General features: G+C 45.6%; 1 protein-coding gene and 1 long non-coding RNA gene across 2 annotated transcripts in view; one reads left to right on the top strand and one right to left on the bottom strand.

The window, feature by feature from the left end:
• Positions 1–9,627: 9,627 nt before the first annotated feature.
• On the bottom strand, positions 9,628–19,334 carry LOC135304893 (uncharacterized). Its single transcript, XR_010366144.1, has 3 exons — positions 19,219–19,334; positions 16,052–18,173; positions 9,628–9,820 (listed from the first exon to the last, which is right to left on the bottom strand). It is a non-coding gene; the product is annotated as an uncharacterized LOC135304893 (long non-coding RNA).
• Positions 19,335–19,963: 629 nt separating this feature from the next.
• The window catches only part of HMCN1 (hemicentin 1), a 164,368-nt gene continuing 157,086 nt past the window's right edge, over positions 19,964–27,245 (top strand). The window contains exon 1 of the mRNA XM_064427772.1: positions 19,964–20,704. Within this exon, the coding sequence (XP_064283842.1) occupies positions 20,446–20,704 (259 nt within the window). The 5' untranslated portion in view covers positions 19,964–20,445. The remainder of the gene's footprint in view (positions 20,705–27,245) is intronic.

Genomic DNA, 27,245 nt, shown 5'->3' with positions numbered 1-27,245 from the left:
TTAAATGACCAGCGCACCTTAATCTGAGCCAATTAACAAGCCTATCTTCTACTTAATGAAGTGCCTATTGTATGTTATTTTTTCCACGTTTGCAAGGTAATTGAAACACCTCTGCTGGTAAGTAACACCTGAACCTATACACTAAGAATGGGTGAGTTGGGCCTTCTTGCCAGAAAGCAGCCTAATTCCAACGTAAGAACCCAAAACCACACAGCTCACACAGCATAGTGCTGTGTTTGGGGACCAGCAGAGTATGAACATCCTTGGGCCTGGACTTTTGGGCTGTTTGCAAAAAAGTCTGGATTTCCACAACATAACATCCACATGGCAATATGAAGTGGGAAAACAAACTGTGCTATCCGACAGGGAATGAATTAATCATTCTATCAATCAGCTAAAGTAGAGAAGTTGAAGGTGTTCCCAGAGAAAGCTGAGTTTGGCATTGGGCAAAAATATAGGAAAAAGGCCTGGGAGAAGGATTTTGCAAAAGTTACCTTTTTCTGTTCTGAGTGCTGAAATAATCCAAGTATAAAGGAAAAATTGTCATTGAATTCCAGAATAATTTAGACTGGAAAGCGCCTCTGGAGACTATCGAGGTCCAACCTCTTGTTCAAGGAAGATTTAGTTAGGTCTGGCTCTTACAGGCCTTGTCCAATCTAAGTCTGATTATCTCAGTGTCCACACTCTTGACATTTTTAACAACCTTCATGGTGAAATAACAGTCCAGAACTGGTACTTAATTGGAATTTTCCATGTCCCACTTGTGTCTGTGCCTCTTGCCTATAGCTGTGCATTTCCAAGAAAGTCTGGCTTGATCCTCCCTACACTTTCCCCTCAGAGGGTTGTAGCTATCCCCTTTGTCCTCTCCAAACAAATCCAATAGGTTCCACCTCTCCCCAGTGTCCTGGGTTCTGGGCAGGGGAAGGTGCTGCCTGGAGACTCAGTGCTGAGTCACTTCATTGGCCTTTACTCAGAGATATAGGACAGTAGACTTTGCTTTTGAGGTACATTGAAAATGATAATTACATTTGAAGTGGCTTTGGCTATCTCCAGCACAGCAACTGGGTCACAGAGGAGTTAAACATCTTGCCCTGGGGCAGGAGAGCTGAGGCCAGGATGCAGAAATCCTGAATTTCAGCCTCTGTCCTAGGAAAATCATAGTGGTGGCTGGTTTTTACAGTGTGGGTCAGTGTTTAGGTCTGTCCTTACCAAAAAGATAACTCTGTAAAGTTAACAGTAAATCACATGCAAATGCTTTGCAAAGAAAATAATCTTCCTTAAGCAAAGTTGCAAAAGTACCTTAGTGAGTCCAGCCTGTCCTCTGGCTGCAGCAGCTGGATGCTCCTGCCTTGGCACAGCAGGGATGTGTCCGTGCTTGGCCAGTGGGAAGATCTGCCAGGGTGTGTGATGAGCTCCTGCCACAAGGTGACAGACACAAAAATCAGAAGCTTTGTAGGTTTAACAGCCTCTCTGGGTATTGAAATGGGAGGAGTGAGCAGGGGAACAAAGGCAGCCCTGGTGGAATCATGAAGGTTGGATCTGTGGGGTTACTCAGTGCTGGGGTTAGAGCACAGCACATGGGTATGAGGAGCTGCTTTCAGATTTGTGAGATTTGGGTTGCATTGGGTGATATCTGGTCCTAAAGAGGGAAGTCCTATGGTTGTCTTTATCCACACAGAACAGCTGGTCCCAGGGCTCTTGCCAGGTTAACTCCTGTAATGGGAATCTTTAAGGTAGTTCTTGAAAAAACAAGTTTTCTATTGAAATTGAGAATAAAAGCATTTCTGTGGCAAAGCAGTTTTTATAACTATTGCTAACTGAGGTAAAATCTGTATTTCTTTTGGGGGATTATATGTGTATATCTGTATATCAATTTATCTATGTGTCTATAACATTTAACCTCAGTTCTATCCCTGCTGCACAATAGAGATTCTCACTCTTTTAGAAGGAACTACATAATCTGTTTGGGGAAATCCCAAATATATGAATGTACTTTATGCTGCATTTCTGCATTTTCAACTAGCTAAAAATTAACCTGAATGGGTATGTTTTCCTCTGCACTAGTTGTTACTTTGCTGACAAGTGTCAGAGTGTACCTGTGAGTTTGTATTCCTGTGTAGTCATTTGGAGATTACTTGCTGGCATCACTAATGGACAGTGATAAAACAAGTCTGTGTTTCCTTTAGCCAATATTTTAAGTGGTTGATTTTTAAATTTTTTTTCCTTTTAATTTAAAATCTTTCATTATCACTTCACTCTCAAAGTGTGACACAAGCCATTTGTATTTTGCTATGCCTTTAGCCTCTGGGGTGTTTATTATCCCCATTCCTTTTCTTTTCTGCTTCCAGCCAATATCATGCATTTTGGTCCTTTGATTAAATAAACCTTGAGCCTTGTACATATCAAATCTCCTCACCTTATCAGTTCCTGATTTCAGTATGTGCTGTGAGAATGAACAAGATACTGAGCAAAATCCCTGTGTGCTTAGACTACCAAAGCATCTTGTACAAAAAACTGCTGGTAAAAGGAGAGGAACTGGTTGTGTGCAAACCTCTGCCTTGCTGCTGGTGCAAGGCAGGCTCTTGTGGAGCAAGGCTGGTCTTTGTTTTATTAAATATATACACCCAGCACTCAGGAAAAGAACACCTTGCTTAGCACAGACACCCACCTGCCTGCTGGCACAAGCAGCTTGTGGCCCCTTATGAACACTTCACCTGTTCATTTCTGTTCATAAATGGATTTTCATGGATTCCTTTTCTGCTTGATAGTGAAGGAGTCATGGAACAGTCCTTGCTCTCTACTGCAAGTAGGTGAGAATTTGTGCATTTAGGAATCTGGGTCTAATGGAACTTCTGGGAAGAGCCTGATTCTTTGCAATGGTTATACTCATCACATAACAATGTAGAACAGTTAATTGGAAAAGTTAATGTAACAAGTCTGGCTGTGACTTGGTTTTCCTGCTGACATCATGTTTTTGCAATGAATTTAAAATGTAAATACTATTTTCATATCCCTGTCTAGGCCTGCACTTCACTGAAGGTCAGTGAATACAAAACTGACTTATAAGGATGAATATTTTGTATTGGAAAACACGTAAAACTAGATAAACACAAGGCATAAATCCAGACTAGTTTCTGTAAAGAGCTGAGTAACTGTTTCATGCATATCTTCTTATCAGAATATTCAGCATTGCAGAAAGGTTTGTGTCTCTAAACGACACAAGAGATTTTCTCTCAAATTTCCATTACTATAATAGTAGGGCAAGACTTTAAATATTAAATTGTAGTCTCAAAACTGCTCTTCATCAGCATATTTGTATTGACTAAAAAATGGACATTCCAGCCTTTGACTTACCTGCTCAGGAAATCAAAGGCAGTGAGAGGAAATGAACATTCCCTATTGCCCTCTGCAGCAAGTGCCTTCAGGAGGAGCTGGGAGGACTGTCTCTGACATGTGCCTGCATTTGGATCCCTTGATTTATCAGCTGGAAGTACACAGGAAACAAGTGATGGGTATGTAACATACAACTATTTTAAAATTGCTTTTTTGCATTTTCTTCTTTTCTGTTGGCCTGGCTTTTTTGGAAGCATATGAATGCTCTCAAGGTAGGAGGTCTTCACAGTCTGGACTCTTTTTTTATTTATCAAAGTTTTTATTGTTATGTGATCAATTAAATCTAGATGTGGAACCAGTTATAAAACATAAAGAGACTTGGTTATGTGTAAGTGTTTGCTCAGCCATTGCCAGGGGGGTTAAATAGGAGCAGATGGTGGTGGGGGTTAGGAGGAACAGTAGGTGGTTCCCAAAAGAATGGGGCATGGAGATTGACTTTATGGATGTAATGGCCCTGAAGAAGTCACAGCAGGATTTCTGGAGGTTGTAGCATAAATAATAATCTCTTGTGCATTACACATACCATATATTTAATAGCATTTGGAGGAGTTGCCTATTTTGTTTGCCAATTTGTCAACCACTTATATTGAAAGAGATTATTCCTCCTGAAGGAGACTTTCTGTGTTTAATCAGATTATGGCACAAAGATCTTTAGTCCTTTCCAGCATTTGGGAAAAAAATACTATTTCCCACTACATTTATATACTTAATTTTCGAGTCTGCATTAGATCCACGGCCTGTTATTTCCTATATATAGCCTATTTATAATCCCAGTTCAAGATATTACAGCTGCTTCAATGCCAAAGCAAAAAAAAATCAAACACAAGAGTATTAAATCTAATTTTCTGCCCTTCATGTAAGACGAAAATACAATGTTATTCAAGCTAAGGCAAAAATGTGGGGGAAGTTGAAACCATTCGAGCTGGCTCAGCTGTTTCTAATTTAACCAATACCCTTCTGAAATTCCTCAGAACTGTAGCTTTGCCTTTTTAAATGGGGAAAACACCAATGGTTTGGAGGTTTGCCATATACTTGAAATGTTTGAAAGGATAAAAAGGTGACCCAGAATGTTTGTGGGCTGTTTGCTCAGTGTCAGTTCTGGTAAGAGTCCCAGGGCAAGGGAGGGCAGAGCATCAGCAAAGTGCTACAGGCAAAGATGGAGTGGATGCAGTCAGGGGGTTTTGGGGAACATAGGCTTTGTTAATGGTTTAAGCTGAAGCAGAACAGGTTTAAACTAGCTATTAGGAAACAGTTCTTGGCTGGTGGGGATAGTGGGACACTGGCACAGGGTGCCCAGAGAAGCTGTGGCTGCCCCTGGATCCCTGGCAGTGTCCCAGGCCAGGCTGGATGGGGCTTGGAACAACCTGGGCTAGTGGGAGGTGTCCCTGCCCATGGCAGTGGGTGGCACTGGATGGGCTTTAAGATCCCTTCCAACCAAACTGTTTTATCATTCTGTGCCTTCAAAAACAAAGCTTTCAGCCCCAGGACATCAGTCCCTCACTAAGAATCTCTGTCACAAAAGTGCAAATGTGTCCAGCCACTTAGCTATGTTTGTGAGCACAGTGCACTGTTCTGCCCTGCCGGTGCCACGGCTGTGGCACTGACCCATGACCAGGGCACTGATCCTGACAGGGGGGCACTGACCTTGACCAGGGCACTGACCCTGACCAAGGCACTGACCCTGACTTGGGGGCACTGACCCTGACCAGGGCACTGACCCTGACCAAGGCACTGACCCTGACTTGGGGGCACTGACCCTGACCAAGGCACTGACCCTGACCAAGGCACTGACACTGACTGTGGGCACTGACCCTGACTGGGGGCACTGACCCTGACTTGGGGGCACTGACCCTGACTGGGGGCACTGACCCTGACTTGGGGGCACTGACCCTGACCAAGGCACTGACCCTGACCAAGGCACTGACCCTGACTGGGGGGCACTGACCTTGACCAGGGCACTGACCCTGACCAAGGCACTGACCCTGACTTGGGGGCACTGACCCTGGCTGTGGCACTGACCCTGACCGGGGCATTGACCTGACTGGGGCACTGCCCGTCCCTGCGGGTCACGGTGCCCCCGCTGTGCCACCCCCCGTGTGCTGTGTGCTCCCCGGGGAGCCCGGCCGCCAGGCGAGCCCAGGGCTCTTAGGGCAGGCAAAAAGGGCTTTTGGGGTAATTGCTGTAATTGGACTAAGCGTTGTAAAGGCCTCCACCTCGTGGCTGTGCTGTGCAATGAGCCGGCAGCACCAGGCACGGCTGGAATTTAATTTACCAGTCACGCTAGGCGCTTTGCACGTTTTGCTTACTTCCCTAATGAGCCTTTTGGGAATCCTAAAACCGTGTGAGAGGAATGTGAGGGATGGTGTTAAAGCAGCGGTGTCCCGGGCTGTCCTTTGACCTGGTCACAGTCACAGAATATCCTGAGTGGGATGGGACCCACAGGGATTATAGAGTCCAACCCCTGTCCCTGCCTAGACATCCCAACAATCCCACCCTGTGCATCCCTGGAAGTGTTGTCCAAATGCTCCTGGAGCTCTGGCAGCCTTGAGGCTGTGTCCATTCCCTGGGGAGCCTGGGCAGTGCCCAGCACCCTCTGGGGAAAAACCTTTCCTGATATCCAGCCTGACCCTGCCCTGGCCCAGCTCCAGGCATTCCCTGGAGTCCTGTCCCTGGGCACAGAAAACAGAGATTGGAACTGTCCCTTGGGAAGAGCTGCAGCCAGCCGCTGGTGAGCTCTGCCCTCAGTATCCTCCCACTGAACAAGCCAAGTGTCCTCAGTTGTTCTTTGTATGGCCCCTCCAGACCCTTCACCATCTTCATGTCCCTCCTCCAGATTTTTCTCAAGGAAGTTCAGAAGAGAAAGAGGAGGATGCTCCTTGCATTCCTTTGCATCTTGAGCACACTTTGTTTAACCTCTGGCGACCTTAAGCAGACTCGAGAGACACCAAGCTGGCCTGGCCATGCCCAGGTGCTGTGTGATCTGTCTCTGTACCCATGAGACACCTCATAGTGCAGATCAGGACTGCATCAGGCTGTGGGACAAGTGGCTTTCTGGTCAGGCAAGGGGAAAAGCAACTGAAATACCTCAGATGGCAGCAAAGAGCTCAGATACAGGCTGGTTTTGTTAATGGCTGTTGGCTGAGAGGAGACACTGAAAAATGCTTGTAGAAACCTTTTGACTAGGTATAGCGGGCCAAGTTTAAAAGTTTTAGAACATAACAGAGTATTCAGTTGGAATGGATGACAAGAATCATCAGCCCAACTGCCTGAGCACTTCAGGGTTGACCAGAAATTACAGCATGTTGTTAAGGGCGTTGTCCAAATGTCTCCAACACTGACAGGTCTGGGGCATCCACCAGTTTTTTTGGGAAGTCTGTTCCAATGTCTGACTAGCTGCTCAGTACAGAAATGCTTCCTGATATTCAATATGAAATGTCCTGGCACAGGTTTGAACCATTCCCACCCATCATGACCCTGGATCCCAGGGAGAAGAGCTCAGTGCCTCTCTTTGCACTTTCCCTCCTCAGGCTGCTCCTCAACCTCCTTCTCTCCAAACTAGACAAGCCCAGAGCCCTCAGCTGCCTCTGCCAGGACCTGCCTTCAGCCCTGTCACCCTCCTCTGGATGATCCAAGGACCTCACATCCTTCCCCAGTGTTGGGGCCAGCCCTGCTCATGGAGCTCCAGGTGAGCCCACGCTGAGCCCAGCAGGATCATCCCCTTTCTGGATCAGGGCTGTGTGCCATGCCCCCAGGATGGGATTTGCCCTCTGCTCTTTGCTCCCCAGTACTTCAGTGAGATTCTGGGCAGCCTGAGGCAGAGGATGATTGAATTCCCACTTCCTTTCCCAACCCTGCTCAGTCCAGCCTTCTGGGGCAGTGCTGGTGGGTCCCAAAGGTGTTGTTCCCAGGAGGGACAAACACAATGGTGCTGCACTAGGCTACCCCTTGTAAGCAGAACTAGTTCTTTCTTTCTCACATCCTCCATCTTTGGCTCCTGCCCCCAAGGAAATATGAGCTGCTTCTCCAGGACTGTACACAGCTGTGGTTTAGACAATGCTGTTTGATCCTGAAGGTTGGTATTCCGCAGAGATTAGAGATCTCTGTTTGATCATGAGAGCTGGGGTTCTGCTGAGGTTTGTACTAATCCTCATTTCCCACTTAATAGGGTCTTTGAATATATTCTGAAAAGAGGGTTTTGTTTAAAAAGTAAAATAAAATTGATCTTTGGAAGCCCAAGCTACCCATGTCACATGAATATTCTCCACTTGTATGCTTCTTCCTGCTCTCTAAAAGAAAAAACACAAGCTTCATCAAGACTCTAAGTGGATTTAACTAGCTCAAACCCAAAGAGATCCTCTTTCTTTGCCAGGTTACTTAAAAAAGTATGTGACAAATCTAAATACTGTAATTACTAATAATAATTGAAAATAAACCGTGGACCACTTCTTGATTTTATCCATCCTTCAACAGGTCCAAGTATTTGTTTCAAAAGTACGTTTCTACAAATCCAGTGAGAATGTAAACAACTTGGATATTGAACTAATTTTAATTTTTTTTTGTACAGATAACTCATTTTTCTTCCCAGTTTCTTTCTCAATTCTGTGACAAAATTGCCCTGGTTTGAAGAAAGTCAAAGCCCATTCTTAACCCACTATTCCCATTTCAAAGCTCAGGAGAAGAATTCCCAGTGGTTTAATAACTGAGTTGTGCCTTTGGGTTTATGCACACGCTGCTTTGTTCCGGCCCACGAGCTCCAGGAAATGTCTCTGCCCAAGATAGCAAATCTAATCTCTGCCTTTGTTACCATGGCCTGCCACTGGGAGATAAGCTTTCATTGAAAGCAAAGCTGTGACTGTGCTGTGGGAGCAATATTTGGTGCAGCAGCTTCTGCTTGATTAATAAAAATGAATAATTTAGAGTGCCAGTAATCATTACAGCTGTGTCACTTTGAAATCAGAATAGTGGGTAACGGGTGATTCTGAGCCCAAAAGGGTGACCAAGGGAGGTGGGATGGGGCCCTGAGCAGACTGACCCGGTAAGTGGCATCCCTGCCCATGGCAGGGAGTGGAAACAGATGGTCTTTAAGGTCCCTTCCAATCCAAACCATTCTGAAATACTATGAAATAACACAAATGCTTGTGAAAAGGGCAGTTGTTTTACATGAGAGCTCTGTACGTCCAAACTCCATTCAATATACAGAGAAACCAGCTCTAAGCACTAAACCAAAAGTTATAGTGGTACCATTGCAGCTTCTATCTGATGTCTTGACCTGAAAGCAAAATCTTACTGCCTGCCTTGTTCTGAAGGCTGTCTTATTAGTTAAATAGTTAAAAATTATACAGTCCCAGAATGGTTTGGGTGGGAAGGGACCTTAAAACCCATCCAGTCCCATCCTCTGCCATGGGCAGGGACACTTCTCACTATCCCAGGATGCTCCAAGCCCCATCCAACCTGTCCTTGGACACTTGCAGGGATCCAGGGGCAGCCACAGCTTCTCTGGGCACCCTGTGCCAGGGCCTGCCCACCCTCACAGGGAAGAGTTTCTTCCGAATATCCCATCTAACCCTACTCTCTTTCAGCTTAAAGCCATTGCCACTTCTCCTGTCACTCCATGCCCTTGCACAAAGTCTTTCCCCTTTCTTGTAAGTCCCTTCTACAGAACAACTGTGGCATCAGTGAGATAAAACTCCTATGCTTAAAACCAATTATGAAACCTTAGAATTTTTTTATTTTGCAAGAGATTGTAAACCTTCTGCTTTCAGATGTTTTTGGGTTTTTAATTAAATGAAGAGCCTTGATGAGGCCATCTACAGTAGAGCTTCCAAAATACATTTAGGGCATTGCCTGCTAGTACTTATTTATCTGCAAAGAAGGTCCACCCCCTGCTGGAAAGTCACACTAAGCATCATAGAGTGGCACTACCAGAAAAGGTTATTTGGATGCTGAATATTGCAGTTCAGCGGTGTGTTCTCTGTTTATTCTGGTTTTGAGGAGTGGATTTAGAAGTACTTTAACCAGAAAAAAAATACAACAATAAAAACTCTGTAACTGCAAGCAACAGGAACTAAATGACTGTAACAAGCATTCCAAGAAGTCTGCAGAAATGCTTTGATCACAAGAACATTCCCAAACCCTGCAATACTGGCACTGGTGTTATTAAGCAAGAATACATTTTATCTTGGCATTCAAGAAGTGTAACAGAAAAAATATGATGCATTAACTTCCTGTAAATTATTTTATTGTACACACAGAAGTTTATTTTTAAGTTATTAAAGTGTGAGTATCTTAAAAATCTTCACAGCAGCTCAGGAAGACTGTTGATCAGGCTGCCTGTGTCTGGAGTGTGGCCTCTCACACTGAAGGAGCAGCTTATTCTGGGTCTGAACACGTTGCCTGGTTAAATAGTGATGGTCTGATCCAGAGATGCCTGGAAAGGAAGAGAAGGAGCCTGTTCACCTCTTCAGGCCAGGAATGTGTTATTGTTTGTATTTAACTGTAATCAACATTATTTCTGACACCTTTCAGCATAACAGACAACCTTTTTCTTTCAGACTCTCAGACCCAGGAGCCAGAAGGCAGGAGGTAAATGTGCCCAGGACTGGAGCATTGAAATAGTAATTTGTCTTTTTAAGCATGGCTGTGATCATTCCTTGCAGGAGCTGTCCCTGTGCATAGGCCAGCTGCTGCAGTCGCAGAAACAATTCATTTTCCCAGCTCAGCTTATGTCATTTACTCATGATGTGAATTTACCAAGATTCACTGTGGTGCTTCAGAAGGGGCTTGGCATTGATTTACATGAAGTGAAGCTGCTGCTCACTCTTTTGGAGCAGAGACAAACCACAGACAGTGACCAGAGCATCACTTGATGCTCCGCTCACTGAAGCAGAATGGGCTTGCTTGTCTCACATGCCGCTGTGGCTTGGCTCCAAACCAAATTTCTCTCTTGCAAGTCAGGCTTTGTAAGAGAAGTTCAGCCTGTCACAGGGCACTGGTGAAGCTCACTTTAGATGGAGGTCTTAGAGTAGTGACAGGAACCACTGGTGTGCTCAGACTGTGACCAAGGGATTTGGTGACCACAGGGGAATGACCTCTGCTGCTTACAGCTGGCTTTAGCCCCACACTGCTGCTGCATGAACCTCCTGAGTTCTGTCCAGGACCTCATCTGACACCCACTAGAGCTGCAGACCAGCTTTGGTACATGTTATAAGGTAAAGCTGAACAGCCCGCCAGGGCTGTGCAGACCAGCTGCAGCCGTAGCTGTGGGTATTTGTGCAAACAATTAGATGTTCTCAAGTATCACAAAATGAGCTTGAAATCCTGGCAGTGCAGACCTGTGGCTCCTGGTCTCCAGTTTGCATAGCTGCAAGCCTGGGTGTTGCCACCAGCACCAGGCTCAGAGCATCAGTGTCTCAGCCAGCCCCATCTCGGAGCCCTGCTCTGTGCTGGGTTCACTACCTGTGGCCAAAGAGCCACCAAATTGAAACGGTGTCAGTTCACCCGTGCTGATTCAGGAGCCTGGTCCCAAGTAGTGCCAAGGGACATTCAGACTGGATATCAGGAAAAAATTCTATATGTAAAGAGTAATGAAGCACTGTCACAGGCTGGCCAGGGCAGTGCTGGAGTCACCATTCCTGCAGGTGCTCAAAAATTGAGCATATGTAGCACTTCATTATATGCTTTGTTGGGCATAGTGGGATTTGATTGAAAGCTGGACTTCATGGTCTTGGAGGTCATTTCCAACCTTCATGATTCTGTGATTCTTTCCATCTTTGATGCAGAGCTCCTGAAACTGCTGGTTCCTTCTTTGGGCACCATTTGGCTCCCTGCACTGTGCTTTGCAAAAGCAGTGCAGAGAAGGGTACAGATGGTCTTGTCTGGGGCAGTGAGTGCCTTGGAAATGCCTGAGTTCTTTCAGTGGAAAGCCAACAAAATCACCCCAGAGCAGACTTTTATCTGGAAAATTTCAAACCAGACCATGAATCTAACAAAACAATAAGGCCCTGAAAGCAGGTTTGGAATGGAAACTGCCAGGTAACTTAATGCCAAATGATGAATTAGCCATTTCTGTCTGATGTGTGTGTGTGCATTAGCAACTATGTTTTGTAAGAGGAAACCTTTTTTATCACCCTTTTCTATGAAAGGCTTTTTATTCTTATTATGAATAAAGGCTCAAGTCCACTCTTATTTTACTCATCCCTTTAATCCTAGAAAATGCTATGCCTGACAGAAGGCTCACATTTCACAGCAGAAAGAGAAACAGACAATAATGAAAGAATTTATATGCAAAACATTCCAAGTTTTAAGAATACCTCAGTTATGCCAAGAAGAGTGTGACTGTGGGGAATACAGTCCATATTGGTAGTAAAACTAGCTCTCCACTACCTAGAGGTCTTGGAAAGTTATCCTTGTTAACTACTGGGGAGGTGCTAACTTATAGTCTGGCAGGATTTTAAAGGATGCTTTGGTCTTTATGGGCTTAAATGTAAAAACTGAAACTGCAGACTAAAAAAATGTCTCAAAAATTATGAACTCATAAATTGGGTGAACTCGGTTTCTTCAAATGCTGGGAAAACACATCTCACATGCCTGAAGATATTTAGTGTTCTGTGGCTGAAGAAATCTAAAGCAGGGTTTTTAATAATGTGAGAAATATTTAAATTAGCCAGGTTGACACATACACAAAAATATTGAGATTGGAACTGTGAGCTAACCCTTTCATGTGTTATGAGGATAAGTGGGGAGAGAAGTGCCAAACAATTTTCATCAGAGTCTCAGCCTGTACAGACAGGTGCCTGGAACCTGGACTTATGTTTTGTTTAAACCAAAATGCTTTTCTGACAGGCTTACAAGGAGCAAAACTACAGCTCTGGAGGACTAAATATTTATTTTCTTCTTTGCCATGCAAATGGCACAAACACCAAACTCATTTCCATTCCTGGCAGGGCTCAAGGCCAGTTTGGACAGGGCTTGGAGCAACCTGGGTTAATGAAGGTGTCCCTGCCCATGGCAGGGGGGGAAATGGAATAGACTTTAACATCCCTTCCAACCCAAACCTTTCTAGAATTCTATGGTTTGTTGTTCCATGAAGTAGTTTTATTTCATGATTTATGATCAAGGATGCCTGGATCTCTTTCACTTCAGCTTTATCAGAACACAACCAGGTGACAGCTCTATCTAATTTCTGTCATGGGGTGTTGATTTGATGCTGAACCCTAACTCACTCCTCCTGAGAAGTTCAAACTAGAAGAGTTAATTCCAAGGAATGAGGTTCAGCAATTAAGCTCATCTGTCAACTGCATTCCAGAGGATAGCTCCAGGTATGAGAGGAATGGGATGCTTTGTGATTTTATCTATGGTTTGAGTGTCTGTCATTGACTCCAAAACAAGTTTTTGTCTGTACAGCCAAAGTGGCAAAGCAGCTGCCCTTTGTACCAGGATTATGATACTTGAAGTAATTTCCTCTTCTTTCAGAACCTATTCTGGGTGTCAGCCAGGAGATATTGCTGCTTGCCTGACAGATAAGGTATTGCAGAGCTATGTTCTGCACTAATTCTGTTAGCACTGCATCAAATATCTAACCTCAGTCCTTCTTCAGTGTATAGGACTTGCTTTAGTTATAAAATAATTGAGAATAGTTCTTCATATCCAAAGTTGCTGTTACATGTTATAGACTATCATGTGATGGAACTTTTGTAGATTTTTGTGTATATCAATGTTCATTTTGAGTAATTCAGAACTATTAAGGAGACAACAGAAAGGTATTGGATGCTAGATTTTCTCTGGTCAAATTATTAAACTAATCTATCATTGGACCAGTTTTGGAAAAAAAATATACTCAAGTAAATACACTTTTTTCTCCCAGTATAAAAAGTACTCTTGGTTTTTGAAGTCCCCTATCACTAGAATCTCTCTTACTTTCCAGAAAACCTTCCTGTAGAAAAGACTTGTGTAAATATTATGTACAAAACATGTGGGCATAGGGATGGGTCTGTGTGTATCTGTGGTGTTTGCTGCTATTTTAAGGTTGTTTTCAATCTCATGTGTGAAAAATAATGTCATCTTATATTCTCTAACTTTATTAAAAGTAAGGCTAAAAATCCATCCTTTCTCTAATCCCTTCTCACGACATTTCATTGTGATATACCAGCAGAGGGAGATCACGTTCTTGTTCTTACTCTTGCTTTCCTAACACAGCCTGGTTCCCTAATTGTAAATGCATTAATAACCCTGACATGGCCAATACAATATGTCGAAATTCTCCAGAATACAATCCTTGCCAAGGAAAAAAATTTAACACACCTCTAAAAGTTATTTAAAAAAAAATTTCCTATATGCAACAGGCAATAACTCCAGTGGTGAAAGCAGTAACTGTGTAGTAATTTTACCTGTTTTCACAGAATCATGGAATTGTTTAGGTTGGAAAAAAGCCATCCAAGACCATTGAGTCCAGACATTCCCCACTGACCCAAGTGCCACATCCTCACATTATTTGAACACCTCCAGGGATGGGGACTCCACCATTGCCCTGGGCAATCTGTTCCAATGCCTGAACACTCTTTCAATGAAGAAATTTCCCCAGAAATCTCCGTTCTAAATCTCCCCTGGTGTATCTTGAGGCCATTTCCTCTCATCCTTGTTTTTTGACATCTATACATCTAGTTCTCTATAAATATAATTTGATGTAAAGTTCATGTGTACAATTTAATGCATATACATGGGGATTTCTTGGAGAAATAAAATGGGAGATCTCCATGGACTGGAAAAGGAGCTCCAGGTGTTTAGGGTGGACTTCCATGGTCAGTGGAGATACTGATATTTTAAGGGCAATGAACCCCACACTGCCTCATACACTGTGTTTAATACACAACCACAAGTAAGGTTTGCATGATGACATGGCTGGGAATAGCTGGGAAATATGGAAAAATAGCTGGGAATAATGGGTAATTAGCATGAATTCCCCATGTGCAGAATTAAAAAATTTAAGTACATGACTTATTAATCTTCATGGAGCTGATTTGAAAAATGACCCTTATGGCGTGGTTCTTCTTTTGCTTTCAGTGTGTGATAATGTTCCCAGTGTTTTAATACATTACTTTTCTCATTAAATATTTAATATATTGAAATCTCCATCTGTCAGTGTATCTTCTCTTTTGTTTTTCCAAGTAAGCAGCAGAGCAGGTCCTAACTTGGTCCTGGTCTTGCTCCATAATTGTATTAATGAAGGCAGCAAGTCTGCTTCTGAGCCAGAAACAAAACTTTTGACCCCTGACTTCTATGTCATGATCACAGGATGGCCTGTTTTATAAAACAAATGTTTTATAACCAAAAGCAAAGTGATTTCATCTTGCAGATGAGAGATGATTCAGTGCTACAGCGGGGTGAAATGGTCTCTTGGCTCAGGCACAGGGTTTGTTAAACAAACTACTCCAGTTGCTACAGCTACTTAGGTCTGTGTCTCACTCTTTTTCACTGGGATGTGAGAGTTTGAAATGTGTTGAACTGGGAATCAAACTGACATCTGTATTTAAGCAAACCTCTCTGGAACAGAAAGAAGACTCAAAATGGCAGAAGTGTCTCTGCAGGACTTCTAGATTCTTCACAATGTAGAGCACACTGCATGTTACAATATTGCATTTTTACAACTTTTACATGAAAAACTGCCTGTCATCAGAAATGTTTGTAGAACACAGGGATTTGCTACCATTCACCTGTCTGCTCTGATTCTGCTGTAAAGCATTAATTGGCAAAGCCAATTAATGAGATATTAGAGCAGAGTGAGTTTAAAAAGGAAGCAGGAACCATAAACCACAGGAAGGCCAGAATTTGGCCAGACAATATAGGTGTGAACATTTGAAAACAGATTTCAGTTCCCAGCTTATCTCGTAATAGCTGTAGGGTAGGAGCAAGGAACATAGCCTGTAGTTTAGTTTCAGATTCAAACCTTTTGGGAAAGTGGAGATCAGAAACTTGCAGTTCTTCAGCATCTGGATTATGTAATAAAACCATTCATTCCTACACAGGTGATAGAATCCAAGGGTTTATTTCCTTAACTAGAGCAGGTTGTTTCTAGTCATGTGGATTCTGGAGAAAACTCACAATGTATTACTCTTCTGAAGAGTAAGAAGGGAGAAGTAGAACAAGTTACATACATCCCATTTTTATATTAAATCACAGTTTTTATATTATTGGCAAAGGTAAGGTACCTCACAGGAAGCTGTGAATCCTCTGGGACTGAAAGGCTTTGAGATTGTTCAGTATAGAGGCTCTCTGGCTCTGTCTGCAGGACAGCTTTTAACCATCTCCAGTGAGATGCCTTGGTCACAGAGCAGAGAGATGAGTACTAAAAACACACTGTCCACATGTGACAGCAGCTGCACAGCTGAAACCACAGGGCACAGGCTGGAAAAGGGTCAGGGGTTATTTCATCCCTTCAGTCTGAACCCTCATCATATAATGGCATTCACATTACAAAATCTCCCCCAGAAGCTGTGCAGGTCTTTTCATGGTCTCTGTAGATGAATATGAAGATTATAACAATACAACCACAGATTAATCTATCAGCCCTTTCTCTTGTCTGCACCTTGCTTATCTTTCCTTGCAGATCTCTAAGCAGAAGCTCCAGTGAACTGCATTACCTGCTTCCAGGCTTCTTACATACCTGCTAATTCCTGTTGTAGCATTCCTGTCCTGGGATGGCATTTTAACCCTGCCCTTGCCAAAAGCAGCATAGGTTCTGCCTGCATGCAAGAATTTGAGACAAAAGGGTTATTTTTAGTTTTAGAGCAGTGAATTTGCAGCTCTCATATACACCAGAGTGTCTGCACACATAAAATACAAAGACAGGACAAAAGGTTGGCTAAGAAAATGCAGTCAGTGAACTGGAGAGATCTCACTCTACAATACACACACTTCTCACAGGGAGAGCCAAAGCCACCTACCCAAAACAAACAGCAACCATTCCCTCCTTTTTCACAATTAGTCAAGTTTAAACAGAAAAAAAAAAAAGAAAAGGAGGGATGGGACTTTTAGGAGGAGTTGGAATAAAAGCTTTAAATGTATAAATGCATAAAAAGCTTTACGGAGTTCCAGAGGAAACAAAATATTGTCAAATGTCTGTGACAAGACAGCCCAGAGTATGTGGGGTACGTGCAGAAGTTGCTGGCCAGGAGAGAGGTGTCGTGAGAAAGAGCTCTGGTGGATGCAGCCTGCTGCGAGTGGTCCATGGGATCCCAGGAGGAGCATCTGTTTTGGGACCAGCAGTTGCTCTGTAATTAGAGAGCAGCATCAGCTTTAAAAACAATCATTTTGATGTTCTCCTTCAGATGGAAACTTGGGTTTTTGAAGAGGAGTCTTGTTTATTATAAACGAGGATGAAACAGTCAGCTCTTTCCTCATTAGCAGCCACTGGACAGAAACTATTTTTAGCTGCAAATTACAAAATGGAACAGATTCAGAGAGAAGCACAACGGGTGAAAAGTATTTCCTTCCCAATCTTTTAAGCTAGTATACGAATTTTATTCATTTTAACTGAGATGAGCTAGAAAAAGGAACTAAACAACTTAATTCTTTACTCCACCTCAGCTAGTACTTTACAACAGGCCAGGATAAATGCACAGGGAAAGACTCCTGGACTGTTTGGGTTGGAAGGGATCTCTAAAGGTCAGCTGGCCCACACTTTGCCCACACTCGGTGTGACAGCACAGGAGTGTGGTGGCAAGGGTTTACACTATTAAGACCACATCTGTTGGATTCTTCCATGCTACCAAACTGCTTTTAAAAAGTGCTAATTTCCAGCCCCAAAACAAGCACAAAAAGATGATCAAGGTGAAGGCAGAAACGCTCAGAATTAGGAAGTGAGAATACAACTGAAATATCTGTGCATAGGAAGGAGACTCCAGTGGGCCTCGTGAGAGTGGCGCCTGCTGTGGCAGGGCCAGGGCTGCTCCCTCTGGGGTACCCCGGGCCTGCCCTGCCCGCAGCCCCCCACCCTGATAATCCCTGGTGTTCCACTCCCACAGAGCCTGGCCTGACCTCCGAGTGCCTCTGCTTCGCTCTCAGTCTGGCATCATGTCAAAACCTTACTGCAGAGCATGTCAGAAGGAAAACAAGGATTTTTTTTTTTTTTTTCAATAGATGAATCTTTGGCAAACTATGAAAACCATTTCATTGGAGAAGAAGAAAAAAAGTTGTTCCTCTTGCTACAGGACTTTCTGCAAATTTCAAAGGCCTGCTGTGAATAATAGTGTCAGAGCTTCCAAGCTGCAAGGCTATTTTATAGTGGAAAGTGTGAGGCAACCAAAATAAGAATCAGTTTCCACTGTTACAAAATAAAGATTTTGCTTTATGTGGTACCTTAAAAGCCATGTTCAGGGATGTGTTTTTTGGGACACAGAAGTAGGTATAACCCCAGAGGGTTATTTTTTCATACAGCCATTGGGTTTGTTCTTTCTTGTTCACAGCAAATTGGGAAATAATTCGAGACAGAAAGAAAATGATGCTTTCTGTATGATGCAAAGCATAACAGGAATTTGTCTTCCTAAAGGACTGAAGGCAATCCTTAAATCCAAATGCTGCCAGTCCTTGGGATGTTCGAAATACATATTCCTATTTAATGGCGTGAGTGCATTTCTCCTTTCACAATTTGTGAGTATTTTTGACAAACCTGGTCCTAGTTTTCTGCTAGCAGAGTTACAGATGAGACAAGTTTTCCATGGTTTGGGGTTTTATTGCGAATGCTTCGCACAGCTCTGGTTATGTGCTCCCTTCTCATGACATCAGTGCTGAAGGGGAGAAAGAATGTAAACATCTGCTTTTTATAATTCAATTCCAGGCTTATAACTTGATTAGGATAAGCAATGTTTCTACATGATTTATTTTCCAGTCACAACAATGCACAGTTTTAGCAGCAGTTTGAAGATTAGTAAAATAAGGATGGAAACTAATGAGGTAAATCCTGCTTCACGGTCTACCTTTCTGAGCTGCACTGAACATTGTGCAAGGGCTGGGGATTTCCCTCCCACTTGGTTTTTAAAATGATGTTCCATTACTCCCCACAGGACGGGAGGCAGCCCATGGAAAGGAAGCTTACACAGCAGCACTGAGGTGAGCTGGAGCAAAGGGAATTTGGCTCGTGACTCTCTGTGGAGCCCTTCTGTGTGGCACTGGGTCAGGACTGAGATTTCCAATGATGCCTGCTGGGACATTGCAGCATCCCTAACAACTGAGGCCTGAAATAGAAAACCTCTAATCTCTTCCATCACCTCAGCAGAGTTAAAACTCCACTCTGGTCACTTCCCTTCCATTGTTTTCCAGGCTTTTTCTTGCACCAGAAAACTCACAGTGGCTGGTGTCATTGACCTGGTCACAGTCTGGAGTCTTTTCTACTCCCTTTATTAAATTTAGGGATATGCTCATGGGCACTGAGGAGGGCTTCAGCAGTAGTTGTGGCCATGTAACTGAAGCCAAGGGACAGCAGGACAGTAGCACATGTCAGAGTGATTTCAGTCTTGTATCACGTTTCCAATAATAAAACACTAAAAATCACAGAATCTCAGAACGGTTTGGGTTAGAAGAGACCATAGAGCTTATCCAGTCCCACCTTCTGCCATGGGCAGGGACACCTCCCACCAACCCAGGTTGCTCCAAGCCCCGTTCAGCCTGGCCCTGGACACTTCCAGGGATCCAGGGGCAGCCACAGCTTCCCTGGGCACCCTGTGCCAGGGCCTTCCCACCCCTGAACGGTGGAACGACACACAGGGAACGATTCCTTCCCAATATCCCGTCTAACCCTGCTCTTCTGGGACGAGCCGGCACCGCCACCCTCACCTGCGGCAGGTGCAGATACAGACCCCGGGCCGTGAGGGACAGGTCCTGCTGGGGCTGGCCGGGGCGGGGGCGGCAGGACCCCAGGTGAGGGAGGGACCTCGGCGTGAGGGATGGAATCCCGGAGTGAGGGCGGGACCCCAGGTGAGGGAGGGACCTCGGCGTGAGGGATGGAAGCCCGGCATGAGGGTAGGACGGCAGGTGAGGGAGGGACCTCGGAGTGAGGGATGGAAGTCCGGAGTGAGGGCGGGACCCCAGGTGAGAGAGGGACTCCAGAGATGAGGGATGGAAGTCCGGAGTGAGGGGGGGACCCCCAGGTGAGGGCGCCATCCCGGCGTGAGAACGGCGACCTCGAGATGTGGGAGTGACCCCCAGGTGAGGGAGTGACCCCCAGGTGAGGGAGGAACCTCGTGGTGAGGGATGGAAGTCCGGAGTGAGGGAGGGACCCGGGGGTGAGGGATGGAAGCCCGGCGTGAGGGTGGGACCCCAGGTGAGGCAGGGACCCCCAGGTGAGGGAATGGCCCCCAGGTGAGGGAGTGATCCCGGCGTAAGGTCGGCGACCCCGAAGAGAGGGAAGGGCCCCCAGGTAAGGGCAGGACCCTGAGGTAATGGAAGCACCCCCTGGTCCTCCCTTCGGGGCGGAAACTCTGAAGTAAGGTCGGCGACCCGAAGTGAGGGAGAGACCCTAGCTGAGGCCAGGGGCCGCCGCGGGCCACGGGAGGCGGGACCGGGGCGGGCGCCGCCTCAATCCGCAGCCGGTGCTCCCGGGGCGGCAGCCGCAGCTCCATCCCCAGCCCGGCTGGCCCCAGCAGCCCCGCGGCACGGCCGGGGCTCGGCGCTGTCCCTCGGGGCGGCGCTGCCCCAGCCCTGCCCGGTAGGGAAGGCGGAGCGGGGCCGCGGCCGCGCGCAGACAAAAGCGGCGGCGCTTCCTGCGCCGCGCCTGAGGGGAGCGGGCGGTGGGCGACGGGGTCCGCGCTCCCCTCTCCCCGCTCGGGCTTTGCTCCCCTCGGTCTGTCCCCGCTTTCCCGGTTGATCCCCGCGCTCTCCCCGCTCATTCCCGGGTCGATCCCAGCGCTCTCCGCGCTCCGTCCCGGTTTATCCCCGCGCTCTGCCGGGTCCGTCCCGGATCCATCCCCGCTCTCTCGGCGGTTCGTCCCGGTCTGTCCCCGCGCTCTTCGCGGTCTGTCTCCGTTCCCCTGGCCCGACTGGCCCCGTGCGGGTGCCGGCGCGATGGCTGTCGGTGGGAGCCGCGGGGCGCTGGGCACGCTGCTGCTGCTGCTGCTGCTCGCCCTCAGCGCCCGCGCCGTGCCCGAGCCCGAGGCGGTGCCCGAGGGAGCCTCCACGCTGGCCTTCGTCTTCGATGTGACCGGCTCCATGTACGACGACTTGGTGCAAGTGATCGAGGGCGCGTCCAAGATCCTGGAGACATCGCTGAAGAGACCCAAGCGGCCGCTGTACAACTTCGCGCTGGTGCCGTTCCACGACCCAGGTAGGGCATTCCCTGGCTGGGGCGGGCAGGAGCCGGGAAGGGCAGCAGGGAGCTCCCGAGGGCTGGCAAAAGATTGGGTTTCCTGCGCTTGCAGGGACTGGAGCCTAAGTATTCCTGTCCCGTTCTTGCCGCACGCGTTTCTCTGCCGAGGGCGAGTAACATTTTGCGACCACCACCTCCGTGTCTCTCTGCAAAGCTTCCCAAAGCCTTCAGGATAGACTGGAGTGGGCTCTAAGTGCACTCTGTGCACCAAGGAGTATCTTAAGGGATCAAATACTCCTCTTAATTTTCCAGATGCGAGCTGAAGTAGCGTCAGTGAACCGCACGTGGAGTAGTAACTGTGCTACTGAGTTTTTTCCAATGCCCTTCCATGGGAGCGCACTTAAGAACATCAGTAATGCAGTTGCACTCTTCCTCTTGTCTTATTGTCCCGTGTTTACATTCAGAAACTTGTAGTGAAATGAACATGGTGTGTTTTTTTTTTTTTTGTGGTTTTTTTTTTTTTTTGTTTGTTTTTGTTTGAGGTCTTCTTTCTTTCTTTTTTCTCCCCTTCTGCTGTACATCGTGTGTTCCTCTCTTTCAGCATCTGTTTTTTGTTCCCCTCCTATCCATTTTCTCTGGCTTTCTTCCTCTTTCCTTGTCAAATTCTTCTGGTGACTTGAAGAGGAAATAGGAACAGGATGCCCCGGGCTGGTGATGTGTGCTGTACTGTGCAGTAAAAACTCTCTTGAAAAGAAAAGAAAAACGAAAAAAATAATCAGAAAGTGGGACAAAGCCCTTGAAAATTATCTTTTGGCTTTAGTTCCCATGGAATATCTCAGAATATGCTCGATGCTTAAGAGTTCCATTTTTGCAGGAATGTCACCAAAGAAAGTGGACATCCTCTCTATTTCCTCCCAGTCACAGATACTTCTGCTTACAAGATATATGTTTGCTATTGGTGTAAATACCTTGAACCAAATGGTTAGAAAGTTAGAGGGAATAGCTTGTCTAGGTTCTCTTTTTTTTTTTCTTACAAAGAGTTCTTCATTGTAGTATCAGAGTGCTCTATCACAAAAGGGTCCTTACTGTTTCCACATTTGGTGTAATTTTCTTTCTGTTTTCCCTCTGTTCCCCCGTCCCCCAGTTTTTTGTTACTTTATGAAACAGACTTAAAAAGCATCATGCCACAGAAATGAACAAGAAGGGAAAGATTTGGGTCAAGTGTAGAACCTAGAACTCTTTTATATCCTTCTGGAAAACGAAGTTCATCTCTTTGGAGCTCTTTTTCCATTGGGATGGCCAGAAAATCAAGAGAATGAGTTAGGAGTGTGTTTTGGTTGGATTTTCTGTCAATGACAGCTTATCTTCACTTCAGTGAGCAGAAAGGGATTCAAGGTAGGAGTTGATAGTTCTCTTTTTCAGAGTGATTGGGTAACTGTTCCATCCACAAGAGCAAGAAGATCCTATGTGGTGCACTTTTAATTTGCAGGTTTGTGTGGTGGTCCTGTGTTCTTGTGCATCCTCAGGAGAAAGAAGTCTCAGCTTTCTCTCATGGGTAGTCCTGTGCTTAGTTTCCATCACAGACCACTTTCACTTTGTCTGTTTCAATAGCTCCTGTTTTCTTTCTCATCTCATATGTTTTCATTCAATTTCTCTTCGGCACATTTTCACCTTTTCAGTCCTTTTTTGTGTTCTCCTCACTGTCTTTGCTCCCACTGTCTTTCCAGGTTCTTTGCTTGTATTCCAGGCTGACTCCTTTGACCATGCTTCGCTGTACTACCCCTCCTTGCTCTGTACAAACCTCACCAGAAACAAATCCTCTGCCACCTTCCCCTGCTTGAGTCACATTTTCCCACTCACTGACTCCTTGCTTCCTTGCCTCCTCCCCCATTCCCTCTCTTTGCACAGGAGATCCCTTTCCTTGGCAACGTTAGGCTTCAGTCAGTGGAGTGACTGAAACTGAAAGCTGCAGAGAACTGACCTGCAGAGCCCAGAGCTGCTGGCAAACGTGCCTCAGAGTATCCTGTTACACCTCTCTGTGTGGAAGCCCAGCTTCCCTGAGGGGGCCTTACTTCTCAGCGTGATGGATAACTTGTGAGGGCAGGGAGCGCTCTCGAAGTGGAGGATGGACAATTTTCAACTTCATTTTGTCCTGGTTTCTGAAAACTATTTATTTGGTCTTTCTCAGAGGTAGAAAGACACACCACAGGTCAATGGCTTGAATTTTATTTATTTGTAAGGTCCAGATGACTGTTGGTTATCTGTACTTTACATCTGATTGTGCCATGCTGAGACACTTGAAAAGAAAATGCAAGAACTGCTGTTGTGACCACTTCAGTCTCTTTTTTCCTAATCTATAGAGAAGTAACTTTACTCAAAAAGCTCATAAAAATATTGCTTGACAACTATTTCATGGCATCCAATTAGTTTACCTAGTGTTATTCTTTCTGAAGGTTGCTCAACTGAATTAATGAGCATGAAGCTATTTTTTTCACAAGTTGTGTTGCTATTCACTCAATTCTTCTTCCAAAAAACAGAGCTTTTTATGTAGTTGCCTCACAGGCAAATGTTCTGGATGTTTTGGTGAGGTGCTGTGGTCCTTGGGGCAGATGTGACTCCACAAGGGGTACAGATACAGTTGGGGCTCAGCTCCAAGGAGCTTCTCTTTGTATAAAGGTGCCCTGATGCAGATACACTATTGATAGGTAATTGCAATTTAAATTGGGTGTGGATTTTGTTTTGAACTCTTTTGTTTTCCTAGTTTGTATTGCAGAGTGCCCTTGGCATCCCACAGGGTACAGCTGGATTGTAAATGATTTGGTATAAATGTAGTCTATCAGAATATGGGAGGATTTTTAGATAACTCAAAGTGTGGCATTGTTAGTGCTGTCCTGAGGCACTGGAGCGTGTCCATGGAAGGGAATGGAGCTGGGGAAGGGGCTGGAGCACCAGGAGTGGCTGAGGGAGTTGGAAAGGGGCTCAGCCTGGAGAAAAGGAGGCTCAGGGGGACCTTGTGGCTCTGCACAACTCCTGACAGGAGGGGACAGCCGGGGGGGTCGGGCTCTGCTCCCAGGAACAGGGACAGGAGGAGAGGGAACAGCCTCAGGCTGGGCCAGGGGAGGCTGGACATTAGGGAAAAGCTTTTCACAGATAGGGCTGTAAAGCATTTGCACAGGTTGCCCTGGGCAGTGGTGGAATCCCCATCTCTGGAGGTGTTCAAAAACCAAGTGCATGTGGCACTTGAGGACAAAGTTTGGTGGTGGTGGTGTTGGGTTGATGGTTGGACTTGGTGATGTAAAAGGTCTTTTCCAGCCTGAATGATTCTGTGATTCCATGACTGTGATGTGCCAATGCACTGGGATGCGTGTTGGTAGATTTAAATGTCGTGTTTTCCCTACTGCACTGGGATTTTGGTGAAACAGGAATACAAGTATATTTTTAGTATCAGACCTGAGGCTTTTGGCACAGAATTATGGCTTATGGAAAAATTTGTCACGGGTTTCACATTCCTATACCATGTACCATCTGGTGGGATACAGAGAGTTCAACTCTGGAAAAACCTTGTGCTTTGGATTCTACTTTGTGAATAACCATGTGCAGTGCTTTAACAGATTACAGGGAATTTTTTTTTTTAAATTGTGGGCTTTCAATGCCTAAATGTGATCACAGAACTTCTGTAGATAGTGAAAAGGGCTGTTGACTAAGAAAGCTCTTGCCAGACTAGTGTTCAATGGAAAAACTGGCGTGGGGCGTGGAAAATTGTCCCAAATTTAAGAAGAGTTGGCACAGGAAAATTTTCAACTGGAGCTAAAGCTGAAGATCAGCAAATGCTTTTGTAGTTGCGTGTTGTGGGTCCTGATGTCCTACTAACTCCCATTGTATCCTGTGGAAATGGGATTGGACTTGGAATGTCTTTATTTAACATCTGTGGCCAGCTTTGCTATTTTTTCTTTATGCCATTAAGGAATTTTGGAATGGAAAATAAGCCTGAGAGGACTAATTCATCCCTAGTATTTTTCTGTAAAGCTAATGGAATTATACCAGTCATAACTCACTCTGTGTGATTTAATCAAGCATTCCTTTAGTGTGAATGGCTGTTCTATAGACCAAACTCCAGTTATTAATTGAGACAAAAATGAAAGGAATATGTAACCTCTGGACTTCCTAGGGTAGAGGATGGTGTCTGCCTATTCATACTCTGCAATATCTACAGAACTCTCAGCATCTCCTGACCCTTTTCTTACAAATCAAATAGAAAACACTGTGTGAGAAAAGGGGAAACATTAATAATGCTTAGTTTAGATGGGAAAACTTAAGTCATATAGTAAGTGTGTAGGAGAACAAGGAATATTTTTTTTTTTCCTTGATCCCACTCCTCTCTTTTGAGACAGTAAAGCTCTTTCCTCTCTTGAAGTGAAGTTATGCACATAGTGAAGCATGTTTAACTGGAGTGTTCTTCAACAGACTGGCAGGGCTGTGTCTGTAACATGGTTAGTTAGGCTGCTGAGCCACATACTAGCTTGGATCAAGTTCAGGAGGTCATATGAAAAGTCTGGGAACTTTGGGTTTTGCAGGTTTGATAGTTTTTTTTAGAAGTTATAATGAAGAAATAATGTTTTTTCCAGAGGAGGAATTCTGTGAAATTAAAATTAGGCTATTAATGGAGTTAAAGTTTTTCATACTTCCAGACAGAAAAAGTGCTGTGGGAGTGCAGATGGATAATGGAGAGGGGAGGGCACTCCTGTGTCCTTGCTGTACCCTCAGCTGCATGGCATTGCAGCTGATGTCACTGCCTCTGCCTCTCACATCCAGCTCTCCTGACAGCCCTTCTCCCATGTGCTGCCCTGCACTTTTGCATTCTTCTGTCACTTGAGGTCTTTGATCTTGGGCTTTGCTCTCAGATTTATGGGTGTCTAAACTTCTCAGGCAGAGGCTGAATGTGTGTAAATCAGCTGGAGAAGATGAAGAGTGGCCCTTCTGGTATAGCCCGAAGAAGAGGGGCTTTGTCTTCAGCATTCTCTCTGTTTCCTTTGTGGGGTGGAAGAAGTGCTTCAAGACTTGTTAGTAGAAAGAACAGGAACAAGGCTGTGGAGAAACACTACTGCAGGAGTGGTTTTCTAAGCAGGGAGAACAAGTTTAAGGGAAAAGTGGCATTCTTTACTGGTATCTGAGTTTTCCCACACCACGGAAGTGGATGGGGGCATCATGAGAAAAGATTGGTGTCACAGAAGCTGTGGCTGCCCCTGGATCCCTGGAAGTGTCCAAGGCCAGGTTGAACAGGACTTGGAGCAACCTGGGAGAGTGGAAGGAAGATCTTAGTGGCCTTCAAGATCCCTTCCAACCGAAGCCAGCCTGTGATTTTGTGATTTTAATGAAAAGGGAGACAGCTGGAAGAGGGAGAGGAATACGATCCTGTGTTCCTGTCCACATTCCAGAGGCCTCCTTACCTTGCTTAGTAGGTAGAACTGCTTAAAACTGTTTGAAAACTGTCTTCTATTTGAACTAGACAAATTACTAGGTTTCCCAGAAGAATTTGCTTACCAGTGAAGTTTCTGTGGGCAAATATTTTGTGAAAACTGTGTACTTATTAAAATCCCATAGTTTTTGTAGGATAACGTAGTGGTTTTGCATGACCTGGTTTTTGGTAGCAGGGATGTCACAAAGATGGCTCCTATGAAAAGCTCCTGGAAGCTTCCACCATGTCCAGGAGAGCCAATCTCTGATGGCTTTGAAGCTGGACATGCTGCTGGCTAAAACTGGGCCAATGAGAGAGGCTGGTAACACCTCTGGGATGACATATTTGGGAAGAAAACCATGGGTTTTTGCTGCTAGTCAGAGAAGAGGAGGAGGTGAGAGCATGTGAGGGAAACAACACGGAGACACCAAGGACAGTGGAGAAGGAGGGGCAGGAGGTCTCCAGGGGCCAGAGCTGAGATTCCTCTGCAGCCATGGTGAGACCAGGGTGAAACAGCTTAGCCCCTTCATGGGGAATGCAGAGATCCACCCCCATCCCATGGGGATCCACAGGGATGCAGAGATCCACCCCCATCCCATGGGGATCCACAGAGATGCAGAGATCCACCCCCAGCCCATGGGGATCCATGGAGGATGCACAAATCCACCCCCAGCCCGTGGGAGGTGCCCATGGCAGGGCAGGTGGATCCCTGGAGGAGGCTGTGATCCAGTGCAGACCCAGTGGAGAGAGGGCCCTGCTTCCAGGCTGGAGCAGCCTGTCCTTGGAGGCTGCACCCCATGGAAAGAGAGCCCCAGACCGCAGCAGTTTTGGGAGGGCTGTGTGCCCTGGGAGGGACTCACCTTGTGGCAGGTGTGGTTTGGCTGCTGCTCTGGAGCAGCTGGAGCAGTTCACAGGGAACTGTCTCCTGTGGGAGGGACCCCACGGCCTCACAGGGAAAGGACTCCTCTCCTGAGCAGCAGAAGAAAATCTCAGTGATGAGCTGACCAAAACCCCCTGCCCTGTCTCCCTGTGCTGTCGGTGGGAAGGAGGGAGGGGCTGGAGGGAAAAAGGTGTTTTAAGGGCTTATTTTACTTCTCATTATCC

Source organism: Passer domesticus, chromosome 7, assembly GCF_036417665.1.
Source record: "Passer domesticus isolate bPasDom1 chromosome 7, bPasDom1.hap1, whole genome shotgun sequence".
In the NCBI taxonomy this organism is placed as follows: domain Eukaryota; kingdom Metazoa; phylum Chordata; class Aves; order Passeriformes; family Passeridae; genus Passer; species Passer domesticus.
Note: the sequence above shows the minus strand (reverse complement) of the source record. Positions and strands in the feature narration are given on the sequence as shown.